The sequence below is a fragment of the Mirounga angustirostris genome, unplaced genomic scaffold (assembly GCF_029215605.1).
Source record: "Mirounga angustirostris isolate CCGP_5_RB_7025 unplaced genomic scaffold, mMirAng1.0.hap1 SCAF_5, whole genome shotgun sequence".
Taxonomy (NCBI): domain Eukaryota; kingdom Metazoa; phylum Chordata; class Mammalia; order Carnivora; family Phocidae; genus Mirounga; species Mirounga angustirostris.
Window position 1 is genome coordinate 165,288,654 of NW_026991713.1, and position 26,458 is coordinate 165,315,111.

Sequence of the window (26,458 nt, forward strand, 5' to 3'; positions counted from 1 at the left end):
TAGGTTGAGAGTAACCACTTAGAGACTTGGAGTTTTGGTTTTAGGAAAGGTCTTAGAGATAATCTAGTGTAACTTTGTCACTTTACACCTGGGAAAATCAAGACCCAGAGATGTTAAGTTACTTACCTAAGAAATGTCACTGAACCAAGTTAAAACCCAACTCCCAGGCTAGTACTTTTCCACTGCAAGTCAGTGGTGTTTGGATCATCTTTGCACGGAAAGTCTGACAGTGAAGCCACTTATATCGTGTACTTTAGTAAAAAGCCTTCCTAACCGGTCACCTTGTAAGTAGTATAAACTGCCAAGAGAAAGAACATAGTAGATCTTGAACTCTAAGTAACAGTTGTTAGACCAGGTAGCATTCATGTCAGGGTTTTTTGTTTTTGTTTTGTTTTGTATTTTGATACAAAATACCTCTCCTTGCTCAGGTAGAGAAGGGAAAGCTAGAATTTAGATGTGGAAAGGGACCTTAGCAACTATCTGGGTTCAGTCCCTTTATTTTATAGATGGGGAAGGTTACACAGCTACATTCTGCCCATGTCGGAACTAGAACTTGTGCCTTCGACATGTGTGTCTTTAACCCATAATTTCTTAAACTGTAATTTCAGTTGCAATAATTCATAAGACTACTTGTAAAGGGACTCATTTTTTTAAACAGTGATCAATTTGTTTGTAGCATTCTTCAGCTATTAAACTCAGAATTAGCTTCAAAGCCCCTTCTGTGAAGTGAGGAAGTCTTGAAAAAGAGAAGAAGGCAGCAAGGTGATGAACTGCTTGGCTGTATTCCAGCTGTGGTCAGGATCACTAGGCTAATAAGCAGTCATCTTCTGCCAAAATATTTTTTAAATACCAAATTCAGTTAGTAAAGGAGAAAAGAAGCTTTCTTGTTTTTTTGGTGTGTAGTTACACTGAGAATAAGTAAGCAGCCCTTTTTTTTCCCCCTCAAAGTATTTGTAAGCAGATAGTAACAGTTATTTTTTATTTTTTTTTAAAGATTTTATTTATTTGACAGACACAGCGAGAGAGGGAACACAAGCAGGGGGAGAGGCAGAGGGAGAAGCAGGCTCCCCGCGGAGCAGGGAGCCCGATGCAGGGCTCGATCCCAGGACCCCGGGATCATGACCTGAGCTGAAGGCAGACGCTTAACGACCGAGCCACCCACGTGCCCCAGATAGTAACATTTAAAGAAAGCATAGATCATTGATGTTTTGGGTTAGAAGCAACGATAGACTTCCTCAGTATGGAAATATCAGAGCTCACGTGGTGTGCAACTTTCCTTTTTTAACCAGAGGTAAAAACTAAGGCTTTGTAGTTCTTTATTCTCTAGCCCATACAGAATGTTTCCAGGACATCTATCCTATTTTGGCATATATACTATAGTACATAAAGCACAGATACTGTGTAATGCTGTATTTTAGAAAACCAGTCAGCTTATTTAATCAGCTCATCAGAACAGATTTATTCATTTTTCTTTTGCTCAGAACTATAATGTGCTCTTGTTCTGTAATAATTTAGTTGACTTTTAAATCAATACACTAAAGTATAACGGTAACTAACTGGTGCAGCTACCATCGTGCCTGTTTTCAAGGCATCACGAATTGATATCAGAGAACTGGATAGGGCCTAGATTGCTTCCATTTGAAGAGCCATCTTGCAACCTGTTTTGCATTTCTACACAGCCCTAAATGTTCTGTGGCTGAGTGGCCAAGTCTTTTGCATGTGTGGTTAGCATCTAGCACAATACCTGGCGCATACCTGATAATGAACAGACAGTTGTTAAACTGAAATGTCCCTGGAGAAGCCCTTCTGCCTTTGGCTGCAAGTTAAATATCCTTTCAAATAAATGAAACAGTTTTTATACCAGAATGAACCAATCTTAACTAACTAGCTTCAAATCACTTAATCATTTAAGTTTTTTGAGAGAATTTGATTGAGTACAGCTTGAGATAGTTGCTGTGAGGTAATGAAGTGTGTCATAGTGAAAGGTGCCCTCTCTACTCCGTTCACCAAAACTCAAAACCTTAACTTAGGCTTAGACTTAAGACTCTAAAACCTTAACTTAATGTTGTTCTCACCAAGTAGACTTTCTAAGTCATCTTATTCTAATGAAGACTCATTCTTATATGTTTGAACCTACCCTGGTGACACTGCCATTAACTGGTTAATTTTTTTTATTTTTTTTTAAGACTTTATTTATTTGAGAGAGAGACAGAGAGAGCACAAACAGGAGGGGCAGAGAGAGAGGGAGAAGCAAACTCCCTGCTGAGTGGGGAGCCCAACTCAGGGCTCAATCCCAGGACCCTGAGATCATGACCTGAGCCGAAATCAAGAATTAGCTGCTTAACTGAGTGAGCCACCCAGGCGCCCCAACTGGTAATTCTTTCTGTTGCGTCCCACAGTAGTAGTCTTCCCAAAATTTCTGAGGTCCAGAACAATGAGCCACTCTTGCCCATATCTTTATCTACTACATTTCTGTTTTCTCTAATCCTAGTGTATGCCAATGGTGAGCAGTCTTTTCCACATATGGATCAAGTCTAGAAAACTAAATATTTACAGAATTGCATTAAAAAGGTTGGGGTTTTTTTCAGCCATTTTATCTTTGTCATGAAACACCTTATCTGTACTCAGACTTTTTTGTTAATTTCCTCATCTTGGGCTGAAATTTCATTCAGCCCCTATGTAATTCATACACACTGCAATAATGCAATGTAATGCTTTGCTGTTCAGCAAATACTGTTGTTTGCTAAGACTCTTCTGAAGCTGGTTTATTTTGCCATTTTTTCTTTTTGATTAATCTTATTAGCTATTTAATATTAAAATATGTATTTCTTATAGTTCCTTTTTATATTCTTTAGAATAAGAAATATTTTTATTGCAAACAAGATAGGCAGCTGCATCATTAACACAAAATCCATTTATATTAATGTTGTTATCAGACGCTTTTCTCTTCTTAGAACTCATCATAGCAAGAATTTAAATTTTATGGGGGGGTAGCATATACAGAAGAAGCTAAGAGGAATTTACAAGGTTTAGTTTTTTAAACTTCTTATCATTACAAAAATAACTAGAATTTAAGAATCTCACTGTAAGAACCAAGCTTTAAATAGGCCTAAGAGTGGCCATGGATTCCAGGATGTATCTGGTCACCAAAGAAATGAAGGATGTATAGGTTTCTTTGTCATTTGGACAAAACCTTATGTGCCCAGGGTAATTTTAAAAGTATTACAGAGACCCAACTAGATGTTAGCCTTTTCCATCATAACTAGAAAACCCTATTTTTTAACTTGAGATCCCTGCCAAAAAATGAAGAATTTTTCCCCAAGTTTATTTATATGAAAACGTTTTCAGGGGCACCTGGGTGGCTCAGTTGTTAAGTGTCTGCCTTCGGCTTAGGTCATGATCCCAGGGTCCTGGGATCGAGCCCCTCAGGCATCGGGCTCCCTGCTCAGCAGGAGGCCTGCTTCTCCCTCTCCCACTTCTGCTTGTGTTCTCTCTCCGCTTCTCTCTCTGTCAAATAAATAAATAAAATCTTTAAATAAAAAAAATTTTTTTTCAAAACACACACAAAACAGACTGCAGTTAAATCAAAGAGATACTTTTGCTGCTCAAATTGTTTAAATCCTGCCCTTGTTAATTACTAATAAATCCTTCGGAAACACTCCCCTATTCTGAAAGCGTAGCCTGTATTACCCTCTACTTCTGAAAACACATACCCTTTAATTTATTGGACATTAAAGCTTTTTAATAAGTGAATTTTGTGGGTTTCTCAATGCAGTTTTTCAAAAGATTTATTTCAGTGCTAGAGAGCAAGAGAGTGAGGGAAGGGGCAGAAGAAGAGGGAAAGAGAAACTCAAGTACACTTCATGCTGACTGCAGAGCCCGACACAGGGCTCACCAACCCTGAGATCACGATCTGAGCCAAAACCAGGAGTCAGATGCTTAACCAACTGCACCACCCAGGCACCCCTCTCAATACAGTTTTTTAAAAAAGATTCCTTTATTAGCAGTCATTCAAATATGTTTTTTCCCTTATTAAAGAAGCATTCAAACACAATGGAAGACCTCTTGCTACTTTCATTGTTCTATTCCCAGCCATTCATTCTATAAAATTCTGACATTATTACATATATAAGTTTAAAAAATTTCCCATACTAATTCTCTTTGAAAAACTGTTTTTCTAAACCTGAGAAAGGAGAAAAAAATTATAGTTTAAAATGTGGCTGTATGTTCATTTACCTTCTCCTCCTCAGAATAAATTCTAGAAAGATAGATGTCCTCCTGTACCTTAAAATGACTTCACTATTCTAAACTATGTGTATATGCAAGGTGTAGTTTGCCCTGCTATGTAATTACTGTTAAGAGGGGAGAAATATGTATCCAAGACAAAGAAACTTTAATTACAAAATAGGCTTCTAATTGTGGTTAAGAAAATTGGGGAACGGGCATGGGGGGGTAACCCAGGACACAATTGTAAATTAGAAGCACAAAGGATGAGAAGTGAGGTGACAAGCAATGGGAAAGCATCTGAGCTGGTACAATCTGTATATCATAAGAACTAAAAGTAGATAAAAGGTTGAGTTGGTAACTATGTTGAAAGTGATGAATGAATAAAATAAGAACATACATAGAAGAATACAGTGATATGTGAGAGAAATTTTAAAACATTATGGAGTTGAACCCTCAGTGGGTGAGGCTGGCAAGACAGGCTCCCAGCTTTGGCATCGCCTCTCAGGCCCTCTCCTGTTGTGCACGGCTACAAAACAAAAGAGCGGTGGCCAGAATGGAAGAGAGGACATGAGTCAAAATGGAACAGAAGAGAGATACTTCCTCTACAGAGAAGATACTCCTGGAAGAGAAGGTCAAATTAGAAGAACAACTGAAAGAGCCGATGGAAAAATAAAAGCGAGGTTTGGCAGATACTAAGAACTTGTTGCAGAGGAGGCAAAATTATATGGTATTTAGGAATTCTGCAAGGACTTGCTAGAGGTTGTAGGCATTTTGGAGAAAGCAATAAAATGTGTGTTCCAAAAGAAAAAATTAAAGATGATAACTCTATAAAATCTATGGAAGAACCTATAGAAGAGCCTTGTAATGCCTGAAGTCCACATTCAGAAGGTGTTCAAAAAGCCAGGTTTGACCCTACAGGTGTGAGGCTTTGTTCTGCATTCTTATTGAAGGGAAAGAGCTGGTCACAGCGGTGCTGGTTACCAAGGTGAGGTAGAAGCTGATGGGCACACACCAAGACCTACCTTGGTGGGTGTGGTGAAAGAAGCTTAGCTGCCTCTAACTAGCCGCTATAAGGATTCCATGTTTAATAGTTTCATACTTAGAGCAGAGGCCAGTGGGACGCTACTAGAGCTCAAGTATCATGGATAAGCTATATCAGCTCAAACTCTGCGGACATCAAGGTATCTTAAATGAATACACTGTCTGGGAATTCTGTGTGGTTACTTGGCCGTGCTTGGCTGTACTGTGGTTCTTCTGCATCTCACTGTAGCATGTGAGTTACCAGAGTATTTAGCCCAGTACCCACTGCATTACATTTTTCTTGCTAAAAAAAATTTAATGATGACCTTTGTAAAGAACGTAAGTGAGCTCATTTGTAATTAGTAACTAGCCAGCTGCTAAAAATGATCAACTATTGACTTTTCCCTAGAGATGTGAAAGGAACACATGTACCTTAACAATTCTCACCACCTTTATTTTGCCAGTAATTGAATTTGACAAAAATCAATTACTTTTGCCCTGTTTTGTTCATCTAAAATGTAGAAATGTTTAAATCTGTATTCAGCTAGCTACTAATGACCTCAGGGTATATTCCCTAGTAAGATGAACTGTCTCAAAAGAACCACATGCTTGGTCTACTTGAGATGTTAATGTTTAATTTTAAAATTTTATTTAAGAGGATTAAAGCCCTAATATGTTTGTTTTCCTAAAAAAAAATTTTTTTTTTTTTTAAAGATTTTATTTATTTATTTGAGAGAATGAGAGAGAGCACATGAGAGGGGGGAGGGTCAGAGAGAGAAGCAGACTCCCTGCCGAGCAGGGAGCCCGATGCGGGACTCGATCCAGGGACTCCAGGATCATGACCTGAGCCGAAGGCAGTCGCTTAACCAACTGAGCCACCCAGGCGCCCCTAAAAAAATTTTTTTTGAAGGCAACAGGAACCAGCAATTCAAACAATATGGACATCAAAGCCAACACCTAAATAAATCAAAGTTACTACAGTACAAAAGAAACGTAACCCAGAAAACAAATCATGGAATTCTAAATTCTAAAGATGAGAGTTTCAGATGAACAACATAGAAAACACAATTAGGGAATAGTCAAAGTTTTCAAAACAGATTGGGGGGAAAAAATTTCAACCAGACAATTAAGAAAGTATACAGAATACCTCTCAGTATTGGAATTCACCTGCTTGTCAAACTTTTAAACTACAAAGGAAAAATTTTTAGGAAGAAAAATAAGATGACTTTACATGCAGACATTATAGAAAAGATGATCCCAAGCAATAAAAAAATACTTGAGGAAAGGGGTTCATTTATGTGGCTAGGCTGTGATTTTTCTTAGAAAACTAAAAAAACATTTTGGAATTTTGTAGAACCTAAAAATTTACCAGCACATACCTGCCCAGAGTTTAGCTCCTTTGAAAAGAACTGTGAAGGATCTGAGATTTTCCCTACTTTTAACAAGTTAGCCTGCCATCATTTTGTGGATGCTGGCAGAAGACATGAGTCTCCTGGGTCAGAAAAGAAGGCCAGTTTATTACTCACAGCAGTAGCCATATCCAGAATATATCAGCATTTGCACCAATTCCCTGAGTATCAGTTCCCATGGGACATGCAAAGACCAGATAATGCCTGTGGGTGCAGTGAGCAACGTTAGATGAGAGGATCTTTTATAATGGGCAGTAAGCTCGCCTGACCTCCGCCTCACATGGAAACATTATTATACTGGACAGTAGACAATCTGCCCTTTTACTTGAGGGAGGCACTATCTCTGTCTTCTGTACAGCTATCCTTGAAAAGATAGTGTAGAACAAAGGCAGTCCGTGGCTCTCCTCACAAGATATGTAGAAGAGATCTATGTAGAATTGTGTCCCAGTGTTCTTACAGTATTATAAAGGGAGGGGCGATGATAGATGGTCACATTCATTTCTTCTTTCATTCAACTAATTGAGCGCTAGCCCTATGCCTGGCCCTGTTGTGGGCACTGAGGATATGGTGGTCAGCAGTGCCCTTGTGGACCTCACATTTTAGTGGAGAAAATAGATAATAAACAGGTTTGTAATATAGCCTAGTGGTAAGTCCTACAAAGACTCTAAAACAGGATAAGAGGACAGAGTGGCAGGGGAGTCCTTTTAAATTGTAAAATAAACACCGTAATGAAGTGTAAGTCTGTGCAATATAAATAGAAATATAAAAAGATATTTTCTGAATAGTAACAGAATTGCAGTGATTGTGTGGAGCAAGGGGAGGAATAGGTGATTCATTGCCACAGGTAAAACAGGTCACAGTTTTTAGTTAGAAGTGAGTACTAGTAATAATCAGAAGAATTAAGGTAGTTTGTTCTAAGTGTTGAGATTTGGTGCAAATGAAAGGTAGCCATGTCTAAGGTACCTAAGTGGATGAAAAGAATAGATAATCTATTGTGGAAGGTACATAAACAGAAAGAATAACAAGTAAAATTATAGCATCATAAAGGAAAATAAAAATATTACTGTTAAAATGCTAAGTGAATCCCCCATATCATAAAAATAAAATTAGATTTACAGTCTTAATAGTAAAAAAGTCTCATCTCACAAACTCCATAATGATAGTCCTTTTATTTATTTAAACCCACTCTGGGGCGCCTGGGTGGCTCAGTTGGTTAAGCGACTGCCTTCGGCTCAGGTCATGATCCTGGAGTCCCTGGATCGAGTCCCGCATTGGGCTCCCTGCTTGGCGGGGAGTCTGCTTCTCCCTCTGACCCTCCCCCCTCTCATGTGCTCTCTGTCTCTCTCATTCTCTCTGTCTCAGATAAATAAAGTCTTTGAAAAATAAATAAATAAATAAAATAAACCCACTCTGCTTACTGAAAGGATGTGAAAAGATTTACAAAATGATTTAAAGTAAGAATAAGAGAAGAAGAGGATAATTTGATGGTATTTAGAATTTATAAACATGTTCTTATGGACATGTTCTTCAAGTAGCTGCTGCTTATGATTACCCACATGAAAGTCCAGGCATAGTATTAAAACTAGTTCTCTGAAGAAATACTCCCAGGAGACTTAAAATTGTTTAGTCCATGGATGTATTTGTCTGGTGATCTAATTTAGTGCAGGGATGAAGCTTAGAGAATTTACAATACAAATTTACTGATTGATTCATAGATGAGGGCTAGATAGGAAACAAAAGCTTGAAATCTCATTGGGAAGTAGTACAGAAAGGATGCCATGTATTGGACAAACTGAGTGTGCTTAGATAGAGTCCCATCCTGCCTCCACATAGAGGCCCCAGCAGGAATGGGTGGGTAGGATTAGGACTTCTCTCAGAGTAGCCGTGGATCTGCTGGAGTTCACACCACAGAGCACGAAAGAGACATCCTTTCTCGTGAGCATTACTAGAAAGATCACTACTAACTCACATGGACATTAGTATGAAACAAGAATACTTACTGCTGCTACCCATACCTGTTTAGAGAAGATTGTTGAAGATAGATGGAGTAAGAAGGATAAGTAAAAGATTTGCCATATGCCCCATGGCACTTTGTCCTTCTGGTTTATAATTTTCATAGAATATTATAATTATTTGCATTCAGTCTTCCCATTAAAGTTGAATGGTCTCTGAGCATTTTATTAATTTTTGTATACTTGCTGGTACAGTGGCCGGCAATTCTAATCATGCAGCAAGTGCTTTTAGAGTGGATAGAAATATAATTTTCATGAAATTCAGGAAAAGTGATCTCATCAGGAAAATCCAAGTGTACTAACAGGGGTGTAAAATTAGTAACATGACAAGATAAATTCATGAAATACAGTTACAATATGACATGCCTGTGATAAAAAGCTAAAGAGCCTAACACAGTATTAAAAAATATTAATTTTTAGGGCGCCTGAGTGGCTCAGTTGGTTAAGCGACTGCCTTCAGCTCAGGTCATGATCCTGGAGTCCCGGGATTGAGTCCTGCATTGGGCTCCCCGCTCGGCGGGGAGTCTGCTTCTCCCTCTGACGCTCCCCCCTCTCATGCTCTCTCTGTCTCTATCTCATTCTCTCTCTCAAATAAATAAAATCTTTAAAAAAATATATTAATTTTTAAAGATAATAACAATGAATGGCATTAAATATTAGTAACACTTTAATTAGGAAAATTCATTCAAAGAATTAAGAGAGGATTGTATTTTGGATCTAACTAAGAAAAATATAAATTACAATGTTATATTTATTCTAATATATTTATATATATATTCTAATATATATATATATATACTGTATAATCTTTTTGTGAGGTGGGGCGGGGAGCAGGAATTCGGTAGGAGAGATTTCTAAATCTGACCAACTTCAAAATATATCCTAAAATGAAAGATATCACAACTAGGTGAGATTTTAATTAAAAAAATAAAATATAGGACAGTGAAATAAACCAGGGATTCCAGAAATAAATTCAGTTTCTCAGGAGCCAGTTATGTGACAACTGGGGAAATGAGAGGGACAGTGTTGCCTTTTACCACCTGCTTCTGAAAAAGACAGGGAAGTTTGTATATAGATTACTTCCGGTCTGTATTCTATACTGTGCACCTTACACTCCCGCCAAATAAAGAGTTAAACATGAAAAAACTTAGAAGTAAATTAGTGAAGTAGATTAGAATATTTCAACTGTAGAGATACTTATTTCTGTAGAGAAATTTAGAACAATTTTCAAGGTGCAATTGAACTGTTTAAGAATTATTCTTAAGGACCAGGTAAAAGGTGTAGTGGTATTAACTTTTTTAAAAGCTGCATAATGAAAAATAAAAGATAAAATGGAAAGCAGCACTGGGAAATTGTGGTGAATATAAATAAAAGCTTAACATTTCAAAATGTATAAAATTTACTTAGTACCGAGTTCTTACTAGACAAGAGATCGATTTTAATTCAGCCAAATGGCTCTTACATAAATAGTGAAGGAAGCACCAAGAGCAGCTGTCAGGGTTGTCAGAGAGCTCTGTAAGCCCTGTGAGACCCATAAAGTTACTTTGACTAAGGGAATGAAGGACAACTTCTTAGAAGAGGTAAGGTGTGAACAGAGCCTTCTTTGGACAGCTGTTGGAAGACTGGACAGCAATAAAAGTAATGCAGACAGAGAATAACTTTATAGTGTTAGAGAGGTGGGGCAACTAAAAGCAGACCCTCAGAACAAATGGTAACCTGGCAGGGTAAGCAGGAAGGAGGATGGAGGGTGGTGCTAAATGCAGGCTTCAGCATCCATCTGATGGACAGCCATTGGAAGTGTGGCGCTCAGATGATAATCTGATTTTGTGCCCAGATCTGAATCTGAGATGATCAGTTGGACTGTGGTGTGTAGGATAGATTGAAAAGTGAGATCACAGTTGGGGAGAGCAGCTATACTCAAGGTGAGAGGTGACGAGGGCCCAAACCAGGGGAGGATGGCTGGGAGAGACATTGCAAAAGGCAGAAGGGCACGGTCTGGACCCCAAGGCATACTTTGGGATTTAAGCCGGAGTGGCAGGGTCTGCATGCTCTTCCCAGGGCCTTATGGGCCTTTGCTCTATGCTCTCATTGGCCTGTGTGAAGGCAGTCTGAAAAACAGTTCTATGGAATTTGTCCCAGGCCATATTCATGCTCTTCTGCAGTGACTTCTTTATGAGAACCCTTGGGAGAAATTTCTGGGTTTGGTGTTAGAATTTCATCTGAAGAGTTAGTTTACCTTTACATTTTGGACACCCAGTTATGTGATTATTTTTGTCTTAGTGATGATTGCTAGAAAGTTTAGTTAGAGACAAAGGTACGGGTTGACTCCACTAATTTCTGTATCTTCAAGGACTACATTTTTCTGTTCCTAGCTCCATTTTGTGTTTCTCTCCATGTTTTGTTTTTCATCTGGTTAATTGTGCTGAACTGTGTTTATATTTTATGTAGACTTTATTCTTTAGAAGAAAATAAGGTGTAAATATACATATTATACCTAAATAATCAGTAAACCTAAAGGAAAATTATAAAGCCCAGTGTTGTAGGGGCCATGGAGAAATAAACACACATATATGGCTAATGGCTGGACATTGGAGTTTCTGAGGATTGTATCTAGCAGTAGATACTTAGAGCTATAAAGTTGTTCATATTTACTAAACTGTCAGTGTCACTCTTGAAAATGTATCACAAAGAAATAACCCAAGAGAAATAGTCCACACAATTATTTATAGCTGCAGTACATAATAGTGACAAAAAGAGAAGGAACCCAAATGCACAGTGGTAGACTGGTTAAGTAAATCGTTTAATATAATGGAATGTGAGAAAGCCACGAGAAATGACAAAGTAGATCAGATAAATAGAAATGTACATAAACATGTAAATTGTCAAAATATGCATTATACCCACGTAAGAATACACACACACACACACACACAGAGAAGTAAGAGGTCATGGGAGTTGTAAATAACTTTAAAGGATAGTTTTTTCTCCTCTGCAGAGTTCATATAATTGGTAGGTACTTTTTGAGATTAGCACCAAAGAGTGGGTTTTGGAAACTTTGTAAAATTTAGAGCTTTATGCATGATCTTTCTTCAGCTACCAAGTAGCCTCTTTGTCCCTTTGTTTCAGGATTTAAGCATTGAGGAACAGTCAGAGTGTACTCAGGATTTTTACCAGAATGTGGCTGAAAGAATGCAGACTCGTGGAAAAGGTAATGCTTTGTTAGCCAGCCATAAAAGGATTGCTGGTAATTGTACAGAGTCTGACTGCTGTGTCTGTTAGAACTTTCTCTGTTTCTCTGATGGCCTGGCTGGTTTGCCAACTCTGTCCTATAAACAACTCCGCTGACATTCTGGTAGCTGGTCTTATCCTTAGAGGGCCTTTGAATACCACCGTGTGCATCACTCCAAGGTGATCACAGCAGTTGGGTAATTTATTGAACATTGTTTAATAATCCCATTGGGGTAGGGGCAGAATCCATTAAAACCCCTTAGGATGCTTCTAAATGAAATGTCCATCTTGGAATCACCATTTTGGTGAGTCATTTTTCATGATTATGTATTCCTCGGATTGGGTGGGGCGGAATGAGAATCAGACTTAGAGCTGTTTCTATTTATTTATTTGTTTGTTTGTTTGTTTGACAGAGAGAGGGACACAGCGAGAGAGGGAACATAAGCAGGGGGGGTGGGGGAGGGAGAAGCAGGCTTCCCGCTAAGCAGGGAGCCTGATTCGGGGCTCGATCCCAGGACCCTGGGACCATGACCTGAGCCAAAGGCAGACACTTAACGACTGAGCCACCCAGACGTCCCTAGAGCTGTAGGTTTTTAGAGAATTGTCTGGAATTTGACTTCCATTGATGTTGGGTTTTAGGATATACTTAGCATAGATGTCTATCTGAGAAATAAGCCCCACCTGTGCGTCTCTTAAGAGTTCCCCAAAGTTGTATAGTAAACCTCAGAAAAATGAAAGAGCGATTGCCATCATTCTCAGTCTTGAGAGTTTCAGGTGCTTCTCTAATGTAGCAGTGCGGAGTGACCCACGCTGCGGTGTTCCCACTTGGCAGGGCGTACAGCTGTTAGGTCCTGCCCAAACAGTTTCAGTTAGAAGTGGTGATTCTGTGAAAGGCAGTCCCAAAAGTTGAGGTAAATTTTTAAAGGGTATTTTTTTATGTAACATCTTATACTTTTATTTCTGGGTATATTTAATGCATTACTAGTAAATTAGTTTTCTGCTACATAGGAAAAGCTATGAAGACATACTCCTAAACTGTCCATCCTTCTCTTGAGAGCTTAGCTTTTATGTCCATTTGGATATTTCAGTGCCTTCAGAAAGAGTTGAGAAGATAATGGATCAGATCGAAAAGTACATCATGACTCGTCTCTATAAATATGTGTTCTGTCCAGAAACTACAGATGATGAGAAGAAAGATCTCGCTATTCAAAAAAGGATCAGGTAGTTGGTTGTTTTGCTTTGTCTTGTATTTACTACCTACCATCAGGAGAACACGTTGTGGGTCAACAGGACACTTGCATTTCAAACCTTGACAGCAACTAACATCAAAGGTACCCACCATCCTTAGCATCTCAGCTTCTTCATGGTGTCGGAAGGAAAAGGACTATGGTAAATTGATAGGAGGAAAGGGCTGAAATCACCTTCTTGCTTATGCATCTGACTCCAAGCAGCTTTAGGTAAGAAGCAGATCTGATGTTTGAGATTGTTTCAAATCTCCAAAATTTCCAAGGAACGGGAGGAAATTTCATTATTTTCTCATTTCATTATAATGTCTTGTCAGGCAAGAAGCTGTGAATATCCATAGAAGGCAGTAGGGGTCATTATTCCTCCTCCCTACCAGGGGTGCTTATTATTTAGCTGTTCCTCTGATCACATCTTCCCACTTGCACTGGGTTGATAACACTTCCCAAAGCACTCCATCTTCCCTGGGTGGTAGAGTGAGCCCCAGGGCTCTGTATTCCAATGGCAGCAAAACCTTTAGGAAATAGGCCATCTAAATGTGGGAATGGGTCCAAGACTGGTCATGCTAAGGTGCTTCTGGAAGAGGGGGCCTAGGAATCCAAACAGGATTCCCCGACAATGGGGCTGGTAATGGTAGATCTCTTCTTGATGGTGTCACACCAGAAGCGAGGAGTTGGTATTAGGAAGGTTGCACATGGAGCCCGAAGGAACTAGGTGGGCTTTGGACTGATGTGCATGGTGAGAGCATTCGTCAGGCAAGAATCTCTGCTGTGAAGATAGGGTGTGACCAGGAAACTCAGGGATTCAGATTGGGTGGCACATGCTTGTTGTCCTCTTACACAGCCTCTAGTGTGCCTCAGAAGTTGAAGGCAGAGCCTAAATGGACATTATGGTGATGGACAATGACGAGAGGGAGCAGCAGATTCTTCTCAAATCTTCAGTCTTTTCAGCCTCAGTATAATCTCATTTCAACCAGTAAAATTGTCTTCTGCTTTTCTTGTGATAAGAGAAGCCTCATTTTAGGATTTTGGTCACTTCATCTGAGCTCCTAATGTGTTTAGAGGCAGTGTGCTGGTTCCTAGGATTGCCTCATTAGTCAGCGGTGCCCCGTATTTCTCCTCTACTGAAGGAAATGACAAGACAAATGACTGTGGTCCATTCTTGGAATTTTTTTTTACTGTCTCTCCCTCTTTGTAGAGCCTTGCACTGGGTTACACCTCAGATGCTTTGTGTCCCTGTTAATGAAGAAATTTCAGAAGTATCTGATATGGTGGTGAAAGCAATCACAGGTCAGTGAAATGGAGAGCTTTTTTATCTGGATGTTTCTCCCTTGAAGTTAACATAAATCCATATGAGACAGCAAAATATTTCTAAAATGCAGACTGCCAAAGACATATTGAAATGCAGTAAAAGCAGTTTATAAGTGGGCTAGTTTTATGAATTTGAAGCATTCATTTTAGCAGGTGAACTGCGTTTCCCCTTTACTTTCTGTGACCAGGTCTCTTATTTCTTGGGTATTGAACTAAGGTCAAATGCAGCTAGGGCAAATTTCTTTCCTTTTTTTTTTTTTTTTTTTAGAGAGAGAGAGAGAGTATGTGACTCGGGCGGGGGGAGGGGGGGAGGGGGAGAGGAGGGGCAGAAAGAGGGAGAGAGAGAATCTCAAGCAGGCTCCATGCCCAGCACAGAACCCAGCATGGGGCTTGATAATGACCTGAGCCAGAAGTCAAGAGTAGGACGCTTAACCAACCGAACCACCCAGGCACTCTAGCTAGGGCAGATTTCTTTCTTTTTTTTTTTTTAAGATTTTATTTATTTGACAGAGACAGCAAGAGAGGGAACACAAGCAGAGGGAGTGGGAGAGGGGAGAAGCAGGCTCCCCGCTGAGCAGGGAGCCCGATGCGGGGCTCCATACCAGGACCCTGGGAGTATGACCCGAGCCGAGGGCAGACGCTTAACGACTGAGCCACCCAGGTGCCCCAAGCGCAGATTTCTTAAAACTCAGTTGCATTTATATATTCAAAATAATTTTGGAGGAAGGAAGGGAATTGATGGGGCATGGTAATCCCCTGCTACAGTTACATATTAAAACAATATCTCTCTAATTGGTTGTTAATCAGAGATGTACTTTGGATTATTTTTCTGGTTTGTTTAAGGTGTAAATGAAGTGCCCTGAACTGATGTGGCTCCACCATCCTGGACAGGTCCGGGCACCTGATAAGGTTTCTGTTTCTCATTCATAGGAATAGCTCAGCAGAAGTATACCACAGAAGTTAAAAACAAAGAAAAAAACAGAACCAAAACAAATTCCTCCTAATGGAGAGGATACCCAACCTTGGCCAGCTTCTTCCTAATTAAGAAGAGTTGGAAAGACTTTCCTGTTTAGAGTCGTTAATGAAATTCTGCTGGTAAACAAAGTTGGTCAGCTGCTGTTGGCAGTGGCCAGGGGCAAGCCATTAAGTAGGCTCCTTTGGTTATAAGAACTAGAGACTCATGTTACAGGAAGAAAGGAGGGTTTGCTTATCAAGGTAGGAAAGGAAGCAGGACACTCACAGAAACTTAGCTTCACGGCCCCTCTAGGGACTGGGTCATCTGCTCTTAACATGATTCTTCCACTCTCTCAGGTTCTGCTTCTCTTTGCATATCTTTGCTTTTTAACTCCTTTATTAAATGAATTATTTTCTGTAATTCCACTTGCAGTCTGGCCTAGCTAAATACTGTTATCTTTGTTGTTCAAAGCTTTTCTGCAAGACTGTGTTGTAGGTTTCATGAATTGACTCCTTTGGGTCAAGGCCCACTCCCACTCCCACCTTTTGCTCAGGGAACGTCATAAGAGATTGAAGGTGAGAAGCCTGGATATGGGCCTTGTACTTGTGTTTTTTTCCGAAGACTCTTGCCAAGTTCAAGACCAACTGGTTTATGTTTAAAGTACTTCATAGAAATTTATGTCTGGGACTCTTTTCTGAAGTGCCATAGGATAGACCTTGTAAAACCAGAAACTACAAGAACCAGACCATTGTTTGCTTAAAAATAGAACTAAGAGGACTTGAGTATATCAATAGTTTGTTAATAGATTTTGAGGGGTGAAACTTTTCTCAAATCATCTGAGTTGGAGTTTGAAGAGATGTTTTGATAGTAGAAATTTGGCCACAGAATTATAAAGGCCTTCTTACTTTTTCTCATCTTAGCCCCCATATCTTGCCAGTCCGAGTGCAGATACATTCTGTGAGGGCCAAAGGTCATATGATCACTTTCTTCCTTAGTAGCCTAAGTACAGGAGCAACCAGAGAGGACAGTGTATAACAGTGGTCTTAAAAATGGAGACATCAGTTAAATTTCTCAAAATCATCCCATGTGCTACTAATCAGCACTGTCAGTTTTGTTGATAAATACACTGAATGAGGCATTTTCCATTTCAGTTGACATCTCTCATCTAGTAGGTGGAGGCTAGGGATGCTGTTAAACATCCTTCAGGACAGGACAGTTCCCTACAAAAAAGATGATACAATCTAAAATATTGTTTGGTGCCAGCGTTGAGAAATCATGACTTAGAGGGCTAGCTTACTTTGTTTTCAAAACTTCATTAAAGATAAAACCAAACTTCTGCCGAGATGGGAGTACCCACACTCAGCCCATCATTCCTACTGATGACACGTAAAAGCCCTGGACGGCAGACACACAGCAGTTAGCTGAGGACTGTGAGAAGTAAGTGACAGCAGGAGGCAGACTAGGGCAGGAAATCATTACTGGAAGAATTAATACAGTGGGGAGTTTCCTGTTAGGTTATTTTCTCCGGGATCTCCTCGTTTAGGCTTTCAGGCAGTGCAAGTCATGGAATTAACTACACGTGGTGGGGGGTTCAAAAGCGTTCCCCCCAAAAAACTTCTTTCAGGCTTAAAGGATGCTAGGAAGTTAAGGGTCGCTGTAGGACAAAGAGTGTGGGAGAAATCACCCCCACCACCCCCCTTTATTCTTTTTTTTCCTTCCCTTCTCTTCCTTTTTACACTCTTGGCCCTCCCTCCTGGCATTGGCAGCTACACATGCTTCCAGATAAAGAGTAATTCATTTTTTATTCCCTTTAATACTTAAAGGATAAACTTTTTTTTTTTTTTAAGATTCTTATTTATCTATTTAACAGAGATAGAGAGCACAAGTAGGCAGAGCGGCAGACAGAGGGAGAGGGAGAAGCAGGCTCTCCGCTGAGCAGGGAGCCCGATGTGGGGCTCGATCCCAGGACTCTGGGATCATGACCTGAGCCAAAGGCAGCCGCTTAACCAACTGAGCCACCCAGGCGCCCCTTAAAGGATAAACATTAATGAGAGAGTGGCTAAAAGTTTAAAGAATAAAAACCAGTAAAAGTCTTATCCCCAAATCTCTTTTGTAATTTGTTCTGCTCAAATAGAAAAAGAAAATGAAAATAGACTGAGACATACTAACAATAATTACAACCCATAATTAAAAGATTAAAGGAACTAAACTATAAAATAAGCAAAAGCACACAATAGACATATGAGTTCAGAAAATGAAAGCATTAGTAAGTTAAAATACGGCCTCCGCACTGTCCCCCGCACACTACTCTTCCATGGCTGGTGGTCCCGTGAGGGTTCCCCCGGGAGCCAACCTCAGGGGTGGGAGCTGGGAGCAGAAAGAACTCCGATGTGCACCACCACCCTGCCTCAATTGAAAACTTTTACTCCCGCTATTGGCCAGAAATTGCTGTCAAATTAACCTGCCTCAGCTGTTTCTTTCATGTTGCTCCAGATTATAAGCAGAAATGTGCATCCAAGGGCACTCTCCCTCCTTCCTCTTGTATTGTTCTAGTGATGCTGACAGCTATTCCTCACCACTTCCTAGTCTTTGTGACACAGGGTGTGCATTTATGAGAGCCTACCACTTAGTGGTAGTTAGGGACAGTAAAGTAATTTTTTTCTGAGGGAAATGAATGGTATTCATGAGATTAAATTTTATATCCTTGCTTTATCCCCTGTGCTAACCAGTAGGTTATAAATGCAGTAAAAGCATTCTGTAGATGTTTATAGTTGGTGGGGATTTATATGCCACGGGGACTGGCCGCTGTAGACCTACATGGGATAGATTTCAGCAGCTGTATTTTGATACCCAATACAATGATGCTTTGTATGATACCCACCTTTCTAAAAAGCAGTACGCTTTCTAAACTGAGTTTTACAGTGTATTAGAGGAACAGAAGCAAGAAAAAGACTCTTCTCCAAGGAGCTCATAAGCAGTTTAACATCGTAATTGAAAGCATGGGTTTTAGAGTCAGATAGACTTCGTTTCAAATCCTCCGTTTGCCACTTGCTATCTATATAATTTTGGGCAAATTATCAAACTTCTCTGAACCTCAGTTCCCTTCCTAATAGTAGTACCCATTGTACAATCTGAGAATGAAAAAGAAATAGGCTTGCAGAGCATAGAAATAATGCACATAGTGTCTGGCTCGTGGTCACGCTTCCTGAAAGGATGAGCTAGTGCTTATGTTTTTTTGTGGTCAGAGTTGTTCATACATAAATTACCTGCCGGAGAAGGGGTTAGCGAGGGTACCTCTTAACTTGACAGATTAAAAAATGATTATTCTAATGCTTCTTTTATGTAATTATTTCTCACTGGAAGCAGTGTCTTTTCTGCTTTATAGATATCATTGAAATGGATTCAAAGCGTGTGCCTCGAGACAAGTTGGCCTGCATCACCAAGTGCAGCAAGCACATCTTCAATGCCATTAAGATCACCAAGAATGAGCCAGCCTCAGCTGATGACTTTTTACCAACTCTCATCTACATTGTCTTGAAGGGCAACCCCCCACGCCTTCAGTCCAACATCCAGTATATCACCCGCTTCTGCAACCCAAGCCGATTGATGGCTGGGGAGGATGGCTACTATTTCACCAATCTGGTGAGTATTTGATTTCCTGGAGTTAACGGAGAAGAACCATGAAGGTACTTATTGTAGGGATGTGACAGATCACTCACAGGCCTGTGACAGTTTAATGCCTCAGCATAGCTGAGGATGCTTGCTTGGTGTCACATAGCGCACGTGACCACGCCATGCGAACACCCCACCTCTCGGTGCTTGACCAGAGATTGTGGTCCTCTTACGGAAAACCTGATAGCCACATGGAGGAGTCTCTGCTGCTCTTGGCCATCACTCCCCCAGGTCCTGGGTAAAAGGGCCATTCACTTAGTTGGGTTAACCATGAATGAATCAGATCATGGATTTTGATTTACTAAAAGACTTAGGAATTATTTTTTGTTTTATTTCTATAAGTGATCTCTTAGAACTGAATACTGAGATTTTAAAAGGGTCGGTTTAGAGGATGTAAAATGATTTTCAAGTATTGTTAACAGTGCTAATTGATTCTTGGTAAGACAGTATTAAAGTATATATGTCTAAGTAGTAAGGCTGAATACTTCCTTTTACTGACCACTGAACTTTTGTTTGTTTGCTTTAGACTAGATTTACTAATGAATTTGAGCATCAAAACACCGTATATGCTTTCTTTCCTGTGTTGGAAGTTGTACAGGGTAATAGGGAGAGGAAGCAAGGTTACATAAGGTAGTGTTTCTAGCAAATTGTCTAAAAAGACGGTACTTCAATCTTCAAGGCTTCCAGAAATTTGTTGTGATTTATTTTTACATCCTAAATACATATTCACCTTTGTACCTAATTTTATATTGTGTTTTCCTTTAAGTGGGTTCCCAAAAGTCTATAAGCTTCCGGTCCCTCAAAAGCTGGACCTGCCCCTGTCACTCATCACCCTCAGCCATTGGGTTCAGCTGCTCGACTTCGGAGTGCTCTTTTTTCAGGTTTTCATTTATATTCCAGTTAGTTAACATACAGTGTAATATTAGTTTCAGGAGTAGAATTTAGTGATTCATCATCATACAATACCCAGTGCTCATCACAAGTGCCCTCCTTAATGCCCATCACCATTTAACCCATCCCAGGAATGCTTTTTTTCAAAATGATGCTTGCACCATTATTTGCAGTATTTTTCATCCTTCCAGACACGTGCTTGTTTAAATTATACTCCCCCAAAACGTTTAAGTGGCTGAAGTACTCATTTCTTAACATAAGTGAAACATGCTCTTGACTGCTAGAGAAGAGCCTTTTGGATTTAGTTCTTAATCTAGGGAAATCAGACAGTCTGCAAATCCCTGAGAAGTATGGAGATGGAGACACGGCTGGTAGTAGAAGAAATGAGCAGGACCCAGAGGTGTAGCCCTTGTGGTCAGCAATGGAGGCTGCTGGGTCGCCTCTTCCTGCAGCTTCCCAGAGCCGTGACCTACAGCCTTAACTATGTTTGCACCTTATTTTTCCATCTTCTCGTCTGATTCAGAGTCTAGCTTCTACTCCTACTGCTTCAGTGAAACTGCTCTGGCAAAAGTGAAAATCTGCCAGTTGTTCGATCCCATGAAAACTCTCGGTCTTCATCTTACTTCTTTAACACTCTTGATAACTCCTTTGTTCTGGAACTTCCTATGTTTTTTGAATTCCACAATGCCAGTCCTTCCTTGTCTCTTTGTAGGCTTTGTGTCCTCTGCTTCCCCTTGAATTGTGTTACTCCCTAGGGTTCTGTCCTCTGCATTCCTCTCCCTTGGCTGTGTCCTCTGGTCACAGCTCCACTGTCACCTGCACGGTGATGATGCACAAGCTCATGTCACCTGTTTTGCCCTCACACTGAGCTCCACTCCCAGCTATTCATTATGCCTCAAATGTAATTTTTCTTTTTCTTTTTTTTTTTTAAAGGTTTTATTTATTTATGTATTAGAGAGCGAGCGAGAGAGAAACAGCATGAGAGGGGAGAAGGTCAGAGGGAGAAGCAGGCTCCCCGCTGAGCAGGGAGCCCGATGCGGGACTCGATCCCGGGACTCCAGGATCATGACCTGAGCCGAAGGCAGTCGCTTAACCAACTGAGCCACCCAGGCGCCCTCAAATTTAATTTTTCAAAACTAAAACTGCTTCCCGGAACTTCAGATGGTTTTCTCTTTTCTAACATAGACTGTTTCCACTTGTAGCAATAGCGTATATCCAAGCCAGGAGTGCTAGAATCATAGATGCCTCCTCTCTCCAGGTCGCAGGGGCTGCGCACTTCCACAGATACGGTGCGAGCCTGTGTGGAGGGGTCACATGGGCCCCTTCTCATCACATGAGTCACTTGCAGTAGGTTTGTGAATACTCCTTAAAGAGAGTCCCTTTTTTATGAGCAATAATGGAGGATCCTGGGAATGAGCTTCTCAGAAGAAGTTCCGAGAGCTGCCTGTTTTCCTCTGTTTATATTGCATGTCTTGTGAAAATGGCTTTTTAAAAAAATGTGAGGGCCTGGCTCTGTCAGTGGAGCATGCAACTCTTGATCTCAGGGATACGGGTTCGAGCTCCATGTTGGGTATGGAGATTACTTAAAAAACAAAAATAAAGGGCGCCTGGGTGGCTCAGGTGGTTAAGCAACTGCCTTCGGCTCAGGTCATGATCCTGGAGTCCCGGGATCGAGTCCCGCATCGGGCTCCCTGCTCGGCGGGGAGCCTGCTTCTCCCTCTGCCCCTCCCCCTCTCATGTGCTCTCTCTCTCTCTCTCTCATTCTCTCTCTGTCAAATAATAAAATCTAAAAAAAAATAAAAATAAATAAAAATGAATAAATAATAAAAATGTGAAAATTAATTTTCCTTATAGAAAAATTAAATCCGTATAAGAAAGTAGAGCTAACAGATGTCTGTTCAACTGAGCATTTGCCCAAGGATTTCTGTACTAGTAATTGCTCCCATTTATTCATTGCTTGCTGCTGACCTGTGAGCTATAAGTACGTTACATGTGCTGGATTGTTTAGTTCTCACTATAAATCTGGGTGGTATTTCCCGTTTTACAGATGCCGGAACCTCAGAGAGCATGGGTAACTTTCCTAGGCTCACAGACTCTTAGGCTGTCCTGTGACAGAGGTGACAACTCAGGTTGCCTGATTTCAAAGCTTATATTCTTTTAACCATCTGATGTTAAAGGACCGATGGTCCTTTGAGGACCAGAGGTCTGGGTGCCACAGCAATCCCTGAAGATGCGCCTGGTAGCTGCCGTGCCCTGGGTGAACGCTGTGGGACTGGCTAGGCCTCAAGAGGGAATGGCTTTATGGGGCATGTTCCCGAGGCACATGGGATTGTGATTCCTGTGCCCTGAACGTGGCCGGGAGGCAGAGAGCCCTGGAGTTTGGGAAATCGTTCGGGTTTGTCCACGGGAAGCTCTGTAGTAGCCGGTGTGGAACAGACCAAAGGTGCCTGCTCTAGCGTTCACTCTGTACGAGACTCTGCGCCTGTGAACAACCCAAGGAGAGGACTGAATTTCTGGCAGACTCAGTGGGAATCGGCAGTGTGACTTTTTTTTTTTTTTTTTTAAGGAAGAAATGTATTGTTTCAGATGGGAGTATAAAGGAAACATGATTGGCTAGGAGTTGGTAATTTTTGAAGCTGAAGTCCATGGTGGGTCATTCAACTGTTGTGTCTACTTTTTGATTCTATTTTAAATTCACCATAATAAAAGGATTTAAAAATATATATTTGAATATTTGAAGCTTTCCTCATGTGACTATAGTAAATAACATTCTGGTTTTTTTTTTTTGTAGTGCTGTGCTGTGGCTTTCATTGAGAAATTAGATGCTCAGTCTTTGAATTTAAGTCAGGAAGATTTTGATCGATACATGTCCGGCCAGACTTCTCCCAGGAAGCAGGAATCTGAGAATTGGTCTCCTGATGCTTGCTTAGGGGTTAAGCAAATGTATAAGAACTTGGATCTTCTGTCTCAGTTGAATGAACGGCAAGAAAGGATCATGAGTGAAGCCAAGAAACTTGAGAAAGACCTAATAGAGTGGACGGATGGAATTGCAAAAGAGGTTCAAGACATTGTTGAGAAATACCCGCTTGAAATTAAAGCCCCAAATCAATCTTTAGCAGCTATTGACTCTGAAAATGTTGAAAATGATAAACTTCCTCCACCTTTGCAACCTCAAGTTTATGCAGGATGATAAAAATTTACATGGGTAGTATTTATTTGAGCCTAAATTGTAGCTAGCCCTTACTACAGTCCATGATTGGGACCTAGACTATAACTTAATTGCTTATAAATGTCAGAGCATTTTTCAAGGTACAGTTTGTGGGGATTGTTTTTTGTTTGTTTTGTTTTTCCTGGCAGGGGAAGCTTAGTAAATAATAAAATACTATTTATTTGAGTTACTGAAATAGATTCATTTAAGGTTTATGTGAAAGTTTTGTCTAAATCTATTTTTTCTCCATGATTTTCCCGCGTGCTTCCTCTTTGGCATTCACTGTGGTTTGGTTTTGGGTAAATACTTGCCTTTAAAGGATAAAACAGATGAATGCTACAAAATGTATGTTTAAGGGGATTCAGTGGTACCACTGTTCTACAGTTTGAAATATTTTATAATTGTAAAGATAGAAGATATATTGATAAGTAAATATGTAAAATTGTAAATATGTAAAAACAAAAAAGGAATGGTGTCTGCGTTGCATGGCATTTCATGTGTTAATTTGTTTAGTTTAAAATGAAGTATATTGAATGTTTGCCTTTAACTCCATTTTATTTGGTTTGCCCCCACTTAAATGAATCTAGAAGTGTTTAGACATAGTCCCCTTAAAATCTCGACTCCATTTTTGACCATCGGTTAGCCCTGACTTGGGTTCTGTACAGTTAGAGACCGTGACACCATTGAGCTTCAGAATAATTTTTCGGTCACATAAAGTTGCAGTTGAGGATAGTCATTTGAAGACTTGGAACCATGCTTCTTGCACCTTTTTCCTCCACTCATTCACGAAATACTTACAGAGTTCTTTGTAAAGGAGCTGGTCCTGGGTCTGGATCAGAAGATAGGAAAGACCAGGACTCCACTGGGGGGAGCCGATGGGGGATCCCTCCGAGCTCCGACGTGCGCAGGTGCCCTTCTGCCTCTGGGCGAACTTCCGACTTGATGGACACCCCGGACACGTGTCCTGTGAACCTCTGCCAGGGCTTCTCAGCCTCAGTACTCCCGACACTGCAGCCTGAGGGGCTTCCGTTACCAGGGCTTCCCCGCGCACTGTAGGATGTTTAGCAGTAGTCCTGGCTTCTCTACCCACCAGACACTAGTGGCAGCCCCCAGAGGTGTGAAGAATGATCTCCACACATTGCCAAATATTTCCAGGGGGGGGGGCGGCAAAACCGCCCCCAGTTAAGAGCCCCTGATCTGTTTTGTAAGTGAGGAAGTTATCCTCGTGGTGGTTAATGTGATGTAACCAAAGAATACTGCATTAAATGCACCGTCCAGTTAACTGGTAGTCATTGAAGCTTTGCAGTCACTGGTACTATGGAACCTGTTCTAATGCTCATGGAACCCTTCGCAACCTAAGCAGGCCACGTACGATCCTCCTTCCAGTCGGTGATTTCTGCAGATTACCAGTGGGCCTGGGAAACGGTGCGTAATTACAGGGCACCACTCTGAAACAAGGTCACGTCACAAGCAGTTAGGAAGGTTTCTTTGCTTTCCCAATACCGTCCTAATAGTGTACCACAAATTTCGAGTGCAATAATTTTGGAATAAAACTAGGGTGAGTATAAAACTTGTTATCCTTAAATTTACACGTTCAAGCCCATCAGGTTGACACAGCTGTTGTCATAAAGCACTGAAGACGTGATGAAGCAGTGACCCGAGTCCCTGATCACCGAGCTCACGTGGAGTGCAGTGAGTTACTGGCAGATACCAGTGAGAATCTGCACTTAGAAACCCGGCCCCAAGTGAGTTCCGTAGAAGACGGTCTCCTTTCTCCTTTGTTCTTTTCTATGTACTCTCTAGGTGCTAATCCAGGTACACACACTCTTAATTCTCCTGGGAATATACAGTTCTTTTAGTCGTTGTACACTATATTTGTTAAATAAAATGTGCATATCGGCCTCCCACAAAGCTGTCTTCTTTTGATTTCTTACATCTCGTTAGAGTAAGTTGTTGAATTGATTTGTTTATCTCATATGAATTGAATTCTTTAGATATGAACTCTTGCCTGAGGTAGAAGCTTATGTTTCTCTTAGGTCAGCTTCAGTACTATGGCCACAGTTTCTGTCTTCTCAACAAGAATGTATTGCTGTTTTATGTACTATAAATGTAACTGGAATAAACCTTTGGAACAGAAGTCCATATTAATAAGGTGTCATCATCCATCCCTCTTCCAAATAGATTGATTTTTAGTTCCTTAGGAAAATTACATTACTAACATTCTTAGGTTACAAAGTTTTCCTGTTTAGGCCACAACCATCATTACCATTACAATTCCAAAAAGGAAATATTAGAGACATTCCAGTTAAAATTAAGAACAAGAGAAATCCTTCCAGGCAATCCACCCAGGCAAAGGGGGCTTAATCTAATCTATATAGAAATGTTCTAGCCTCGGGGCACCTGGGTGGCTCAGTCATTAAGCGTCTGCCTTTGGCTCAGGTCATAGTCCCACGGTCCTGGGATCCAGCCCCGCATCGGGCTCCCTGCTCCGCGGGAAGCCTGCTTCTCCCTCCCCCACTCCCCCTGCTTGTGTTCCCTCTCTCGCTGTGTCTGTCTCTCTAAAATAAAATCTTAAAAAAAAAAAAAGTTCTAGCCTCATGATAGAGGACGTGAACTTGAGCTAGGAGGCTTGGTGTTGGTTTTGAGTTTGGCTGCCATTTAGGTAATACCTCTTTGGCCTTGGGCAAGTCTCTCATTTTTCACATCCCTAATCTGTGAATTGGGGATAATCATTGTGCCTATTTTAAGGGCTTGTGAGGATTAAATGACTTGCAACAGTACCTAGCAATGCTAAGTGTTCAAGTGATAGCCATTATTTATAGTTGATTCTTCTATGTAGAAAACCCAAGAGAACTGATATTGAAACATTAAATTTCACTAAAATGGTAAGATAGAAAATGCTAGGCATAGCCATCAAAAATAACTACAAAATGACTTTTCTGTATTTCATTACTAGCCAGTTAGCAAATACAATGGGAAAACTTATTCGATACAGAAACCTATAAATCAAGTAGCAAGAGCTTTTAGGATTTAGATGGAAAAAATATAAAATTGAGAAACAAAAAATAGACATACATAGGGCCTATGCTCAGAAGTTCCCTGCACTTGGGCTTTAATGTTCTATCTCTGCATTCTTGGAATTTTTTTTTTTTTTTTTTAGATTATTTATTTGAGAGAGAGCACGAGCAAGGGGAGGGGCAGAGGGAGAGGGAGAAGCAGACACCCCCTGGGGAGGAAGCTTGATGTAGAGCTTGATCCCAGGAGCCTGAGATCATGACCTGAGC

The 26,458-nt window shown here is 40.6% G+C and overlaps 1 protein-coding gene and 1 pseudogene across 11 annotated transcripts in view; both read left to right on the plus strand.

Moving 5' to 3' along the window:
* The window catches only part of LOC123844704 (BTB/POZ domain-containing protein KCTD7), an 86,550-nt gene extending 61,239 nt beyond the window's left edge, over window positions 1–25,311 (plus strand). For 7 of the 11 annotated variants that reach the window (XM_064593041.1, XM_064593042.1, XM_064593043.1 and 4 more), the window contains 5 exons: window positions 11,795–11,876; window positions 12,985–13,117; window positions 14,336–14,427; window positions 18,789–19,045; window positions 22,758–25,311. In XM_064593041.1, coding sequence (XP_064449111.1) covers window positions 11,795–11,876; window positions 12,985–13,117; window positions 14,336–14,427; window positions 18,789–19,045; window positions 22,758–23,156 — 963 coding nt within the window. In that variant the 3' untranslated portion in view covers window positions 23,157–25,311. Of the gene's footprint in view, window positions 1–11,794; window positions 11,877–12,984; window positions 13,118–14,335; window positions 14,428–15,291; window positions 15,340–18,788; window positions 19,046–22,757 lie in introns of those variants that run through there. The other 4 variants (XM_064593045.1, XM_064593046.1, XR_010411969.1 and 1 more) reach the window with 4 other exon arrangements.
* LOC129045831 (grpE protein homolog 1, mitochondrial-like) lies at window positions 9–11,780 on the plus strand (annotated as a pseudogene).
* Window positions 25,312–26,458: the final 1,147 nt, after the last annotated feature.